This window comes from Myotis nattereri (genome assembly GCF_964212035.1).
Source record: "Myotis nattereri genome assembly, chromosome: 1".
Lineage (NCBI taxonomy): Eukaryota > Metazoa > Chordata > Mammalia > Chiroptera > Vespertilionidae > Myotis > Myotis nattereri.
In genome coordinates this window covers 120433739-120447361 of record NC_138075.1, presented here as the reverse complement: position 1 = coordinate 120447361, position 13623 = coordinate 120433739, and the positions used below count along the sequence as shown (strand labels likewise).

General features: G+C 42.9%; 1 protein-coding gene across 1 annotated transcript in view; it reads right to left on the bottom strand.

Moving 5' to 3' along the window:
• Positions 1-1989: 1989 nt before the first annotated feature.
• Positions 1990-13623, bottom strand: part of MIS18BP1 (MIS18 binding protein 1) — a 60718-nt gene continuing 49084 nt past the window's right edge. The window contains exons 15-17 of the mRNA XM_081087239.1: positions 7441-7528; positions 3123-3174; positions 1990-2944 (exon numbers count right to left, since the gene is read on the bottom strand). Coding sequence (XP_080943365.1) covers positions 2847-2944; positions 3123-3174; positions 7441-7528 — 238 coding nt within the window. The 3' untranslated portion in view covers positions 1990-2846. The remainder of the gene's footprint in view (positions 2945-3122; positions 3175-7440; positions 7529-13623) is intronic.

The window sequence follows — 13623 nt, the reverse complement described above, 5'->3', positions numbered from 1 at the left end:
ATATTCTAGGTCCAGCTGGCAGGCAAAATATTTCATAAATTAACATGGTGGGAGGGACAGAACTAGATGATTTTATTTACTAGAGGCCTGATGCATGAAATTCGTGCACTTCAGGGGGGAGGTGGTTCCCTTACTTCAGCCTGGCCTGCACCCTCTCGCAGTCCAGGAGCCCTCGGGGGATGTCCGACCGGTGGCTTAGGCCCACCCCTTAGTGCTGCCATGGAGGCAGGAGAGGCTCCCACCATCACTGTGCACTCACCAGCCGTGAGCCTGGCTTCTGGCTGAGCAGTGTCCCCCTGTGGGAGTGCACTGACCACCAGGGAGCAGCTCCTGCATTGAGCGTCTACCCCCCTGGTGGACAGTGCACATCATAGCAATTGGTCAACTGATCAACTGTCTGCCCCCCTGGTGGTCAGTGCACGTCATAGCAAGCAGTTGAGCGGCCTTAGCATATCATTAGCATATTATGCTCTGATTGAACGGATAACCAGACACTTAGCATATTAGGCTTTTATTATACAGACAGTCCTCAGATTACATTCGACTTGACTTACGTCGTTTCGTGGTTACATCGCCATCTCCCATTTATTTATTTATTTATTTATTAAATATATTTTGTTGATTTTTTACAGAGAGGAAGGGAGAGGGGTAGAGAGTTAGAAACATTGATCAGCTGCCTCCTGCAACCCCCTACTGGGGATGTGCCTGCAACCAATGTACATGCCCTTGACCAGAATCGAACCTGGGACCCTTTAGTCCGTAGGCCAATGCTCTATCCACTGAGCCAAACCGGTTAGGGCCCATTTATTTATTAAAAAAAAAAAAAATTTCTGTCATTTCGACGTATGTACGTATGTGCTTTATGTTTATTATTTATTTACCACAAGATCAGGAATTGTTGTCTTTTGAATTTTTTTTACTGTTTCACTTCCTTACTGCTGTGTATGTGCTCCATGTGAGTGACATAGGTGCTTATGTAGGTGGATTCTGACTTATGGCGAAAATCGCGTTATGTCGAGGCATAGGAACTGATCTCTGATGTAACCTGAGGACCTTCTGTATAGAATGCTTGCTGTGTAGAGAGCTCTATTCATAGGTAAGCTGCAATAGCTCTCATTGATAGCACATAGCACTTAACTATCAACCCTATTATCCGTCCATCTTACTTTTCTTTTGAGTCCTTAAAGTATTTCTTTTCCACTTTTAAGTCTTATTTGGAGATTACCTTAAACCAGCTGTGGGCAAACTATGGCCCGCGGGCTGGATCCGGCCCGTTTGAAATGAATAAAACTAAAAAAAAAAAAGACCGTACCCTTTTATATAATGATGTTTACTTTGAATTTATATTAGTTCACACAAACACTCCATCCATGCTTTTGTTCCGGCCCTCCGGTCCAGTTTAAGAACCCATTGTGGCCCTCGAGTCAAAAAGTTTGCCCACCCCTGCCTTAAACCCTACTAGCTTATTTTATGGCCTGATGAAAAGAAATGGGACTAACTCGGAAATTGGCAGGTGGGCTACAATAGAATAGACTGGGAAGGACACAGTTGTTCTGATAGGACACAATGAATGTGGTGGTGGTGGTGGTCACACTTTGGTTTATGTCAGTCTATGCTATTTCAAAATTATCTTTTTGTTTCCCATTAACAGTTTAAGCAGCTTCTAACTCCTAAAACACCTTCTGTTAACATCAAGCAGCATGGCATTATATTAAATATTGGCAACTTAAATTCTACAACTCTATTTTTTAGAGCTACTCTAAAATAACCTTCCTTTGTTCCATCCTACATCTCTCTGTCAAGTCTTCATGGTAGAAACAAGCAAGGAAGTTTAAAGGAGAATGCTCTAACTGCACTATTCTTTTTAAGTCTTGTGTTTCTATAAATCCTATGTTATAGAAATGATTATTATTGACTAAATTTTTAAGACACAAGAAAATGTATCTTTTTAAGAATTCTGGGTTTAAAAAAAACCAAAACACAAATATTATAAAAGCAAACTAATTTTATTTGAACAACCTAATTGGAGAGAAGGGTAGGTGAACAATTACTGTAACCAGAGGGGAATATTCTATGGCAAATTTTAAAACATAATGGCAGAATAAGCTAAAGAGTTTTTTTTGAAAACAATGTTTACTACAACATAATAATCCCTTATGATGGTAGACCTATTATTATTTGAATGTTTGTCTAGTCTAGTCTCTTTAATACTTTTTAATATTTACATATGCCATGCCTGAATATGTAAATAAGGCTTAAGAACTGCAACAAAATCTGTTCTCTGACACTAATAAAATACGGAAAAAGCAATAAATTAAAATTTACATAGGTTCATAGGTATGCCAATCATAAGTTTTAAGAAAAACAATTGGGAGAAAAGAAAGCATAACAAAGTTTCAACAACAAGTAATTTAAACATCGTATCAACTTTGGCTTACATACCAAGTGGTTAAAAACGCTAATTTCAAGTGTTCATCAATTCAGTAGCTACTAGTACAATCTATCCTTTATTCCCCCCAACCTACTTCTTTAAGGGTAGCAACATTTTTTTGAAAGATTTTAAAAATTCAGTTTGGATCATGATTTTCTTAAACAGACTTAGATGCTCATGAGAGACCATTTATACAACAAGCAACACAATTTTCCTTATAGTTTTAGTAAGCTGCAGCAATGAGGAATATTATATAGAAGGATCTTTACCTTTGAATACAAACAATAGAACCTTTGACAAGGAGCCCACAATTTCAAAAGAAGCTACTTATAAAGAAAATATAGGTACTCCAAATGAAGGTACGAATAACTGTCTGCTTCTTGATAAAAATACTGGAAATATTTTCTCACTTTTACTATGCAGAATCAGAACTTGAAAAATAATAATCTTTCTCTTCTTCATCCAAAGACTCCATAGCATTAGTGAAAAGTTTTCCAATAGTAGAGCTTTCTCCTAAGAAGAATTTAATAAAAATGTTGAATATATTTCTAAAAGTAATTTCAATAAAAATAACTATAAGATATCAAATGGTAGGTCTGCCCATTTGACAACAGTTAATTTTAGTACCATGTTCATAAAGAGACTTGTTCTATAATAGAACTGAGCTACTAAAGAAAGAAATGTGTATTACCTTTGTTAAGTGGGGTTTTTCTTCTTGATGGAGTTGAAAAATCACTTTCCACCTACAAAAAGAGTTTACATTAATAGAAAAATGGTACCTTCTGTGAAGCCTGCCTCAAATCTAGACAAAATTAAGCCTGCTTTATCCCCAGAGTACTTATAACAACACCTAATCTATAATAATAAAAGCGTAATATGCAAATCGACCCAACGGCCAAAGGCTATGCGTGTCAAACGTGGTCTAGAAGACCACGCTATGACACCCACTGGCGCCAGGCCAGCCAAGGCAGGTGTAATACGATTGGTCAGGGGCAATCACGCCATGCTCACCCCACAGAGGGAGGCCCAGGCCACAGGCCTACAATGGGTGGGTGGGGCCTCCCTCGGTGGGGGTGATCCATTGCGGAGTGAGTCTTTGGGGCTATTAAATTGTGGGGTTCCTGGACTGTGAGAGGGCGCAGACCACGCTGAGGGGACAAACCCCCCCCCCCCACCCGCAAGTGCACGAATTTCGTGCACTGGGCCTCTAGTCATAATATAATTATCCATGAAATGTCTAATTCTCTTTTAAGTTGAATTTATTTGGGGCAAGAACTATGACTTATTCAATGTCGTTTCCCACATTACAAACTTATGCAACAGCAATTAATAAAGAGTCTATGGGCCTCTGAAAGTCGCCAAATCTCCTAAGTACTTATGCCATGACATTATACTAGCAACATTTTAAAATTCTCTGTACTTTAAAATCTTTCCTACAATGGCAATTTATATCATAAGCTTTAACTGTATAATGCATGCTTACATAATTAGTGCTTTTAAAACTACTGGTGGGAAACGGGGTGCGGCCGGAAAGGGGGCCGCTCCCTTGCCCTTCACGCAACACAAGTTCGTGGGGAACCTGGCACTAAACCATTCGTAGACCTGCTTCTGGGTCGGGGTTTCCTACGCAGCAGAGCAGCTCCCTCGCTGCGATCTACTGAAAGTCAGCCCTTGACACAAGGGTTTGTAAAAAAGAACAAAAAACAAAAACTATTGGCCATAGCTGATTATCTTTAAAAAAGGAAAAGAAACGTAATAGAAAAGGAAATATAACAGTATACCCACTATGCGAAGGGAAGTATTTTTAAAACGTTTGAGATACAAACTCATGTTCATAGATTGTGATGTAAATAATTTTTTCCCTGTGAAATGAGTCAAAACATTATTACGTTTTTTAGCTCTCAAAGTTATTTGGTGAGAGAAACCAGTATCATTATGACGCTCAGTTCATACGATACATGAAAAAAATGAAATTAGAAAGCTCAAGTGGCTTCCTTCACCACAAAGCTGGTATAGGGAGTCAAACCTTGACATCTGAATTTTTAACACTACATAAATCCTTTGCTCTTTCTATTCTCACACATTTGCTACAAAGTATTAATCTATGAAAAAATGGGGCTAAATCACAAAGATATAATTTTGAAGCTCAAATGATAGTCCATTAAGAAAAACAAAAGTATTTAAAATTATGTCAGAAATACAGAGAAATAAGCTTTTAATAGGTCCTTATACCTCTATCCATATGAACTGTTTCTCATTTTGCAGAGAACAGTGGACTAGGGTCTTGCTACTACTCAGTATGGTCCATGGATCAGCAGCAGGGGCATCACCTGGAGGTTGCTAGAAATGCAGAATCTCAAACCTACTAGATCAGATTTAACAAGATCCCTAGGTGACTGCCATGCACATTAAAGTTTGAGGCAACCCAACTTCTTACTGGCAAAACAGACACTATAAGACAAGTCTTCTCACTATGTTAAGGTGATTCCTGGTCCTTTACAACAAACCAAAATTTCATTTTCATAGGGAATGTGAGACGAAAAGGGGAATCTGAAAACACCAAGAGGGAGGCTGCCTACAGAGATTTCTTTTGAAGAATTTAGTCTCCAGGCTAATTTTCAACCAAGCTCCCCAGAGGTATCATTTCCTGTGGACACGTGAAGCCCACAAAGATTGGATGTGATTAATCCCAATGTTTAGTTTACAGACTCTCTGAGAGGAATTTTACTCTAGGCAAGTATACAATATAAATATTTCAACATGGGTGAGGGAGGAAGAGGTGTCCATAACTTGGTCAGAAGGAATATACCTTCAGGGGATAAGGCAGTCATTTCGCATTCTACTACCACTATAAACTATCATTCTCTAAGATTAGTTATTAACTTTGAGGAAATCTGAGGTGAATTAGCTTTTCTAGAATGAATATGTTATCCAAAGTAAAATCAAACAAAATTTTAAAATTAATTCAAGAGGATAAAGGATTCTCTCAATTTTTTATTAAAGGGATATAGATCATTATTAAAGCAAAGCTGAGTTAAAATTTTTTCTATAGTTTTAATATTGATCTACATATGTATATTAGCTGAATTTCAAAAACATTTAGAAGCTGCACGGGATTTGATGAAGTTTGTTATTCTATAACTTGAGGCCTGGTGCACAAAAATTTGTGTACTCGGGGGGTTGGGGGGGGGGGGTCTCTCAGCCCGGCCTGTGCCCTCTCGCAGTCTGGGACCCCTCAGGAGATAACGACCTGCTGGCTTAGGCCTGCTCCCGGGTGGCAGAGGGCAGGCCCAATCCCTAGGTGCAGCCCCTGGTCGGGCTCAGAGCAGGGCTGATTGGGGAGTTGGGCACCGCCCCGTCATGCACAGAGCAGGGCGGATCGGGAGGTTGCGATGCCACCCTCAGTCACGCTCAGGGTAGGGCCGATTGGGGGGTTGGGGCACCGCCCCCTGTCACACTAAAGGCAGTGTCAATGGGGAGGTTGTGGCGCCACCCCGTCACGCACAGAGCAGGGCCGATCAGGGGGTTGGGGAGCTCCCCCCCCCCGTTACGCACAGAGCAGGACCCATCAGGGGGTTGAGGAGCTCCCCCCTGTCACTCACAGAGTAGGGCCAATAGGGGAGTTGGCACACCGCCCCCTGTCACACACAGAGCAGGGCCGATCAGGGGGTTGGGGCCCCGCCACTGTCACACTCAGGCCAGGGCCGATGGGGAGGTTATGGCTCTACCCCATCACACACAGAGCAGGGCCCGTGGGGGGCGTGGGGGGAGGGGGGGTTGGGGCATCGCCCTCTATCACCCACAGAGCAGGGCCGATCAGGGGGTTGGGGCGCCTTCCCCTGTCACAAACAGAGCAGGGCCGATAGGGAGGTTGTAGCCCTGTCCCCTGTCACACACAGAGCCGCAGGGCAATCAGGGGGTTTGGGCGCTGCCCCGTCACACTGATCCCGGTGCCAGGAGGCCTCTCGGCTCTGCTGATCCTGGTGCTGGGAGGCATATTACCCTTTTACTATATAGAATAGAGGCCTAGTGCACGGGTGGGGGCCGGCTGGTTTGCCCTGAAGGGTGTCCTGGATCAGGGTGGGGGTCCCCACTCGGTGCCTGGCCAGCCTGGATGAGGGGATGATGGCTGTTTGCAGCTGGTCACACACCCTTCAGGGTGGGGGTCCCCACTGGGGTGCCTGGCCAGTCTGGGTGAGGGGCTGAGGGCTGTTTTCAGGCTGGCGGGTGACGGAAGCTCCCAACTGCTCCTTTTTTTCTTTTTTCTTTTTTTTAATTCTGGGCCAGCTTTAGCTCTGAGGCTCCAGCTCTTAGGCCTCCGCTCCTGAAAGCAGGTATCTGGTTTGTTTCGGTTCTCGAAACTCTATATCAACTCCAGCTCTGAGATCCCAGCCGGCTGAAAGCTGGTTTCTGGGCGTCTATATTTGTTACAATGTTTGAAACTGCAGGCTCAGAGGCCTGCAGCGGCAGGCGGGGAACGTTGGAGTCCTCCGTCACTGAAGCAAGCAAGCCTCATGTTAGTTTCAAGCTGCCTGGCTGCCGGCAGCCATCTTGGCTGACAGTTAATTTGCATATTGCCCTGATTAGCCAATGGGAAGGGTAGCGGTTGTACAATTACCATGTTTCTCTTTTATTAGTGTAGATAGTCATAACTCAGTCTGGATGATTCCCCAGTCACTGAACAGATACGCTTTCGTGTCTTGCCTGAAATGTCCTTCCCTGACCTGTAAGTGCTTTTCCCACCCTATCTGACTCTTTGAATGAAAATTTTTACCATTTTCACTTTCCTCAAATACTATAGTCAATCACCTGCCAAATGTAATTTACAGCACTTAGGTACTTACCTCACTCACAACCTCGTATTACCATTTACTTATATTAATTAGGCTATAAGTAACTTGAGGGTGAGGCCTGTTACATAACTTGTAACTCCCGCAGTTTGCCATGTATTATAGTTGTTCCATAAATACACGTTGAATAAATCTGGTGTGAAGAATAAAAATACTTACTGTTTTCTTCTTGATATTGCCCCAGACAACACCACCTTTATTTTTATGTTTTTTTTGCATGTGAAAAACATATTTATCACAGTCATTCCTGTTTGAATACAAAATAATTGCAAGTCAACATTAACTACCATAATTTTATCCATAGATTGAACAATTGACAAAATTAGTGTTTCAATTTCTAAAAAGTGCGTTTTCACTAACATTTTTAAAGACAATGGTGTACCAAGGAAGATGGACAAAAAGCTTCGAAGATTTAAAGGAAATGGAAATACCAGATAAGAATATTCTGGGAAATTATGGATTTGCATGTTCATTGTCCCATTTGTGCTCTCTCCAGGCTCTGTCTTGCTGCTGTTGCTTTTTCCAAACTCACTGTGACTTCTTATCCCTGAATTCCCTTTTGTTATAGCTTTCACTCCTTTCTCCTGATCACTTCCTTCCCTAATCCAGATTGAATCTTGAAGTTGATAACTTTAAGGTGATGAAAACCCTTAATTAATTTATAGCATCAAACTGTGTTGAGTCTTCAATTCAGTGTACATCTATGAAGTTTTTTTCATTTCTTTTTACCTTATCTCTTTTTTTGTTAATTTTCATGGGAGGATATTTTTCCCATTAAAGGGGGAGAGGGGGAGAGAGGGAGAGGGAGAAAGAGAAATAATGTGAGACACACACATTGATTGGTTGTCTCTTCCATGAGCCCCAACCAGGACTGGGGATCCAACCTGCAACCCAGGTATGTGCCTTGAGCAGGGAATGGAATCTGTGACACGTCAGGGCTTTACCTTATCTATTTTTTATTTTCTTTTATAATTCTTATTAATTTAAATGCTATCCTATTGTTGACAGTATTACAAATGTCCCCCCACCCTCCTCTACATCCCCCTCCTCCCAGCCCCTGCCCCTCCCATGCCTTTACCACACTATTGTCTATATCCATTGGTTATGCATATATGAATATGAATTCTTTGGTTAAACTGTTCCTGTTTCCCCTTCCCCTCCCCTCCGAGATATACCTTATCTCTTAACCCTCTTTCCTAGCATACAGACTTGATTCATAATTTACAGATGAAAATTAAAGCCAAACAGAATGGTGGTTCTCATTTTCCCCTACAATTCCTAGTCTTCCCCCACCCCCCCAGTAAATACCAGCTGAGCACCAATTCTAATTCTTTTTCTTGGCTCCAAGATATCCTATATGATTATCTGTTCCTTTGTGACTATTTGGGAGCAACCTTAAAGGTGTGATATGTAGAAATTTGTAAATGTGTGAACTGTATTGAGATATAATGTGTACCACAAACACTCTTGCATATTACCCAAAGCAATATACAGGTTTAATGCAATCACCAGAAAAATCCCAATGACTTTTTTCTTTTTTTGATCAATCCTCACCCAAGAATATTTTTTTAGAGACAGTGGAGGTGGACGGTGGGGGTGGAGGGCGGGAAACATTGATGTGAAAGAGACACATCCATTTGTTGCCTCCCACAGGTGCCGTGACCTGGGTCAGGTATTAACCCCTAGAGTGCCCAAGAGCGCAATCGCGCTCCTCCTGTCTTTCGCCAAAAGTGCCGGAAGCTATCAAAGCTTCGAAATGGCGTCCAGTTCTAAGTCTGCTTTTATTAGTGACTAGAGGCCAGGTGCACAAAAATTTGTGCACTGGGGGGTGGGGGTTCCCCTCAGACCGGCCTGTGCCCTCTCGCAGTCTGGGACCCCTCGGGAGATAACGACCTGCTGGCTTAGGCCTGCTCCCGGGTGGCAGAGCACAGGCCCAATCCCTAGGTGCAGCCCCTGGTCGGGCTCAGAGCAGGGCCAATTGGGGAATTGGGGCGCTGCCCCCTGTCATGCACAGAGCAGGGCAGACTGGGAGGTGGTGATGCCACCCTCAGTCACGCTCCGGGTAGGGCCGATTGGGGGATTGGGGCACCGCCCCGTCACACTCAAGGCAGGGTCAATGGGGAGGTTGCAGCGCCACCCCCTGTCACGCACAGAGCAGGGCCCATCAGGGGGTTGGGGAGCTCCCCCCTGTCACGCACAGAGCAGGGCCCATCAGGGGGTTGGGGAGCTCCCCCATGTCATGCACAGAGCAGGGCCAATCAGGGGGTTGGGGCGCTGCCCCCGGTCACGCACAGAACAGGGCCCATCAGGGGGGTTGGGGCTCCGTACCCTGTCACACAGAGCAGGGCCGATCAGGGGGTTGGGGCGCCGCCACTGTCACACTCAGGCCAGGGCCGATGGGGAGGTTATGGCTCTACCCCATCACACACAGAGTAGGGCCCGTTGGGGGGGTGGGGGGGGAGTTGGGGTGCCACGCCCTGTCACCCACAGAGCAGGGCCAATCAGGGGGTTGGGGTGCCGCACCCTGTCACACACAAAGCCACAGGGCGATCAGGGGGTTGGGGAGCTCCCCGCTATCAGGCACAGAGCAGGGCTGATCAGGTGGTTGGGGCGCCTTCCCCTGTCACACACAGATCCGCAGGGCGATCAGGGGGTTTGGGCGCTGCCCCCTGTCACGCTGATCCCTGTGCTGGGAGGCATATTACCCTTTTACTATATAGGATAGAGGCCTGGTGCATGGGTGGGAGCTGGCTGATTTGCCCTGAAGGGTGTCCTGGATCAGGGTGGGGGTCCCCGCTGGGGTGCCTGGCCAGCCTGGGTGAGGGGATGATGGCTGTTTGCAGCTGGTAACACCCCCTTCAGGGTGGGGGTCTCCACTGGGGTGCCTGGCCAGTCTGAGTGAGGGGCTGAGGGCTGTTTTCAGGCTGGCGGGTGACTGAAGTTCCCAAATGCTCCTTTTTTTCTTTCTTTTTTTTATTCTGGGCCAGCTTTAGCTCTGGCTCCAGTTCTGAGGCCTCTGCTGCTGAAAGCAGGTATCTGGTTTGTTTGGGTTCTATAATCGAAACACTCTATCAACTCCAGCTCTGAGATCCTGGCTGGCTGAAAGCAGGTTTCTGGGGTTTTGTTTAGCTTCTATATTTGTAACAATGTTTCAAACTGCAAGCTCAGAGGCCGGCAAGTCAGGCGGGGAACATTGGTTTCCTCCGTCACTGAAGCAAGCAAGCCTCATGTTAGCTTCAAGCTGCCTGGCTGCCGGCTGCCATCTTGGCTGGCAGTTAATTTGCATATCACCCTGATTAGCCAATGGGAAGGGTGGCGGATGTACGGCTAATTACCATGTTTCTCTTTTATTAGATAGGATGATGATATTGCTAAATATGTCAATGTAGTAAAGGTTTCCTTAAGTTTTTGAATATGTAACTTCATTTACTTGTGATTCATAATTTTTTTCCTAAACTGCAGTAAAATCAGCAAAAAATACCTTGGCAATTTTAGCATAGTTCCTAGGATATTGGTTGGCACTCAAAGGGTTAAACCTGCAACCCTTCAGTGCATGAGCCCATAACCACTGACATTTTTTAAAGAAATAGAACAAAAAAAATAATCAGATATGTATAGAACCATACAAAAGACCCCTAATTGCCAGAGAAATCCTGAGAAAAACGAAAAAAGCCAAGGTGTCACACTACCTGACTCAACGATAATGAAAACAGCATAGTATTGGAAGAAAAACAGACACACATACCAATGGAACAGAACTGAGAGCCCAGAAATAGAACCACATAGATATGGGCAAAAACTTTTTTACAAAGAGCTGAAAACACACAATGGAGAAAAGCCTCTTCAATAAATGGTGCTGGAAAAATTGGAAAGCCATTCAAAAGAATGAAACTAGTCTACTGCTTGTCCCCATGTACAAAATTAATTCAAAATGAATCAAAGACCTAAATATAAGATCTGAAACAATATACTATATAGACAAAAACAGCTACTAAACTTGGTTATAGAGAACATTTTATGAACTTGATCCCAAAAGCAAGGGAAATAAAACAAATGATGGGACTATATCAAGCTAAAAAGCTTCTGCATAGCAAAAGGAACCAATAACAAAACAAAAAGACATCCAAGCAAATGGGCAATAGTATCTGCAAATAGCTCTGTCAAGGAGTTAATATAAAGATGTTCAACCTCACTAGCTACTAGGTAAATGCAACTCAAAACTACAATGAGGTATCACCTCACACCTATTAGAATGGCTATTGTCAATAAAATAGGTAACAAATGTTGGAGAGGTTGTGGAGAAAAAGGAACCTTCCTTCATTGCTGGAGGGAATGTAGACTGGTATAATCACTATGGAAAACAGTATTGAGGATCCTCAAAAAATAATTGAGTTACCATATGACACAGCAATCCCTCTCCTGGGTATCTACCTGAAATATCAGGACATTTATTTGCAAAGACATATGCACTCCTATGTTCATTGTAGCATTATTCATGATGGCCAAGACATGGAAACAACCAAAGCATCCTCCTACAGACGACTGGATAAAGATGTGGCACATACACACTATGGAAAAATACTCAGCCATAAGAAAAGATGCAGTTCTGCTATTTGCAACAACACGGATGGTGAGAATATCATGCTAAGCAAAATAAGTCAGAAAAAGCTAAGAACAACATGATTTCACTCATGTGAATATAAAACTGAAACTTACAGACACAGATAACAGTATGGTGGATACTGAGGGAAGAGGGTTGGGGGAGGGTAAGTAAAGGGTAAAGGGGACTAAATATATGGTGATGGAAGATGATTTGACTCTGAATGGTGGGCACACAATGCAGTATACAGGTGGTATATTATAGATATGTACACTTGAAACCTATAGAATCTTTTTTTTTTTAAATATATTTTATTGATTTTTTACAGAGAGGAAGGGAGAGGGATAGAGAGTCAGAAACATCGATGAGAGAGAAACATCAACCAGCTGCCTCCTGCACACCTCCCACTGGGGATGTGCCCACAATCCATGTACATGCCCCTGACCGGAATCGAACCTGGGACCCTTCAGTCCGCAGGCCGACGCTCTATCCACTGAGCCAAACCGGTTTCGGCGAAACCTAAAGAATCTTATTAACCAATGTCACCCCAATAAATGTAATTAATTAAAAATAAAAGATTGAAAAAAAAATGTAATGTGTACCACAAATATTGTTGTGTAGCAAATGAATAAGCCTAGCCAGTTCAGGATCACTATCTCATGAGTCTGCTGTCCTGTACAAAGGAATCACTTCTGAAATAAAAACTGTTTCATAATTTAAAACTGTTAAAAAAAAGGGGGGGGGGAGGGAGTCAACTAAAGCTGGTTCAATTGAAGAAATAGTGAAGAAGGCCTAGGAAACTCATGTTTTAAATTATGAAAAAAGCCCAGCCAGCTTGGCTTAGTGGTTGAGCATCAATCTATGAACCAGGAGGTCATGATCCCATTCCTGGTCAGAGCATATACCTGGGTTGCGAGCTCAATCCCCAGTGTGGGGCGTGCAGGAGGCAGCCCATCAATGATTCTCTCTCATCACTGAAGTTTTTCTCTCTCTATCCTTCCTCCCTTCCTCTCTGATATCAATAAAAAATATATTTAAAAAGTAAAATATGAAAAGAAGTTTTAGGAAATATATTCATTACATGAGTCCATCATGTGCTCTATAAGAAAAAATGTCCTTTTTCTTTAATTGTAAAAGTGATTAAAAACAAACCCACACCAGTATAATTCTATAATTTAGAGATAATAGCTGGTGATGTTTTGGTCAAGTAATTTCCTTTTTCTTACGAATGTGTTATGTAAGTTGAGATCATTAATGTAGTTTTGATTCCTAGCTTTTAAAACCTTTTATTCACTGAACATTATTCTGTCATTAAAAATTCTTGAAGCATGACTTTTGTTACATATTATTCTATTATATGGACAATTCCTAATTTCTTAACTTTTCTTACTATTGGACATTGAATTCTAATTCCAAATTTTCAGTATTATGCTTTGTGATATACATCTTTGCTCATACAAATGTCTATGTCTACTTGCCCCAATTTTTTATTTTTGTAGAACTCAGTAATTATATTATTGGGGGTATGTGTTGTTTCTTTTTTAAATTTATTTCAGAGAGAGAGAGGAAAAGAGAGGGAGAAAGAAACATCAATTGGTTGCCTTTCCTACGTGACTGTACTGACTGGGATTGAACTCATGACCTGGGTATGTGCTCTGACTGGGAATTGAGCCTGCCACTCTTCCGTGCATGGGCTGACAGTCCAACAGCCAGGGCAGAACTCACTAATTAAAGGGCCAAAA